Here is a 1,596-nt window from a genome sequence, read left to right as displayed (position 1 = left end):
CAGACTGGCGGCACAGCAGCGTGGCGGTGATGAACTCCTCCAAGACACGCAGGGGACGAGCACGCACGTTAATTACTGTAGCAGATGCCTGCTTCCTTCCCTGGCCCCCTTCTCGCACCGAGACCCCGACCGGCATCCACAGCCCCAGGGACATTGTCCCGATGGGCACTGGATGGTGTGGCACAGCTCATGGGGGCACAGCCAGGCCCCATGCTTCCCACCACAACCCACACTGCTTCGTATTATTCCAGACTGCCAGAACCTCAAATTACAAGGAGCTCCCTTCAGCATGGTGAAGATGACCTCCCAAAAAAAGCCAGGCCTGCTGTGGCTTTGGAGAACTGGGGTGCAGTGGGATGGAGCCATGCCCAGCATTGTACCCCCGGCTGCACCATGCTGTGGAGCCCAGACCCCACTTTCTGCTGGGGCAAACTCCTGTGGGCACCAGGGGCTGGTGCTGCCCCACGGCTGGAACAGACCCACAGGAGAGAGACAGGATCAGGCCCTGGCATTGCCACCACCTGAGGGCACCACCAATTCCCCAGCCTGGATGAGGGGTTCGAGACTCCTGTCCCCCAGATCCATGTCACATCCCCACCATGCACCAGCCCACCAATGCCAAGTCAAGGCCATGGTGACACTGAGCATGGTGGTGTCACATGGAAATCCGGGTGCTGGGCTGGAAGCCCTTCCTAATGAGAGGCTGGGAGCAGGGGAGTGAGCCCCATGGGCAGCTCCCAGAACATGGTGGGGCAGAGGGTGGACAGGACCCTGCAACTCCCAGCCCTGGGAAGAGTTTGGCACCTCCCAGGGCATCCCTACCTCTAATGCTCTGGGAAATGCACATGCGGAGTTTAATTAACTTTATTGATATTCAGAAATTAGGGGACTGACTAGAGGTAATTGCTCATTAGAAATCATTAAACTGACATGGTAAGAACCAGCCTCCCTCAAGGGAAGCCTGCCCTGCCCGGGCCGGCAATACAGACCCCCATCCAGTCTTGCTGCCCCCCAAACAGGACAGGAGATGGCAGTGCCATGGCCTTGCCCCACTTGCTGCCATGCAGAGGGTCCCCCCCAGGCAAGAGGGGCTGTGACAGCAGCTCTGGGTGGCAGAGCAAGACGGGAATAGCAGCGGGCACAGGGCCACGGCGCCCTTCCCCGGCTGCCAGATGGGGAGTTTATGTAACTCCCTGCACGGCTGCTGCCTGCAGCTCGGCTGAGCCGTGCCCGCATCCCACGTCCTGCATCCCACCAGGGACAGACCCCAACTCACACCTCACCCTGTCCACATTGCCCACTATCGTCATGGCCACTGTGGACCAGGGCACCTCGAGCCCTGGCAGGTCCCCAGTCATGGTTTTTGGGGCAACAGAGCTGCAAGGCATCAAGGCTGCGGGGCTGCCTGTGCCCCATGGGTGGCAGAGCCAACGAGCTAAACTGGGTGTTGGCTGCTCTCCTTGGGCAGGACCAACACCTGCCATCCCTGCATCTCCCCTATGCCCTCCCCGGGGCCAGAGGGGTCACCCCAAACGACAAGAAGGGGGAAAAATCCTTGGGCTCCAATGTCCCTAAGCCCCATGGCAGGGACTACAT

General features: G+C 60.3%; 1 protein-coding gene across 1 annotated transcript in view; it reads right to left on the bottom strand.

The window, feature by feature from the left end:
* SEZ6 (seizure related 6 homolog (mouse)) overlaps positions 1–1,358 on the bottom strand; it is a gene marked incomplete at its 3' end in the record, with an annotated part of 10,021 nt that extends 8,663 nt beyond the window's left edge. The window contains exon 1 of the mRNA XM_010193044.1: positions 1,277–1,358. Within this exon, the coding sequence (XP_010191346.1) occupies positions 1,277–1,358 (82 nt within the window). The remainder of the gene's footprint in view (positions 1–1,276) is intronic.
* Positions 1,359–1,596: the final 238 nt, after the last annotated feature.

Source organism: Mesitornis unicolor, unplaced genomic scaffold, assembly GCF_000695765.1.
Source record: "Mesitornis unicolor isolate BGI_N332 unplaced genomic scaffold, ASM69576v1 scaffold34949, whole genome shotgun sequence".
Lineage (NCBI taxonomy): Eukaryota > Metazoa > Chordata > Aves > Mesitornithiformes > Mesitornithidae > Mesitornis > Mesitornis unicolor.
Note: the sequence above shows the minus strand (reverse complement) of the source record. Positions and strands in the feature narration are given on the sequence as shown.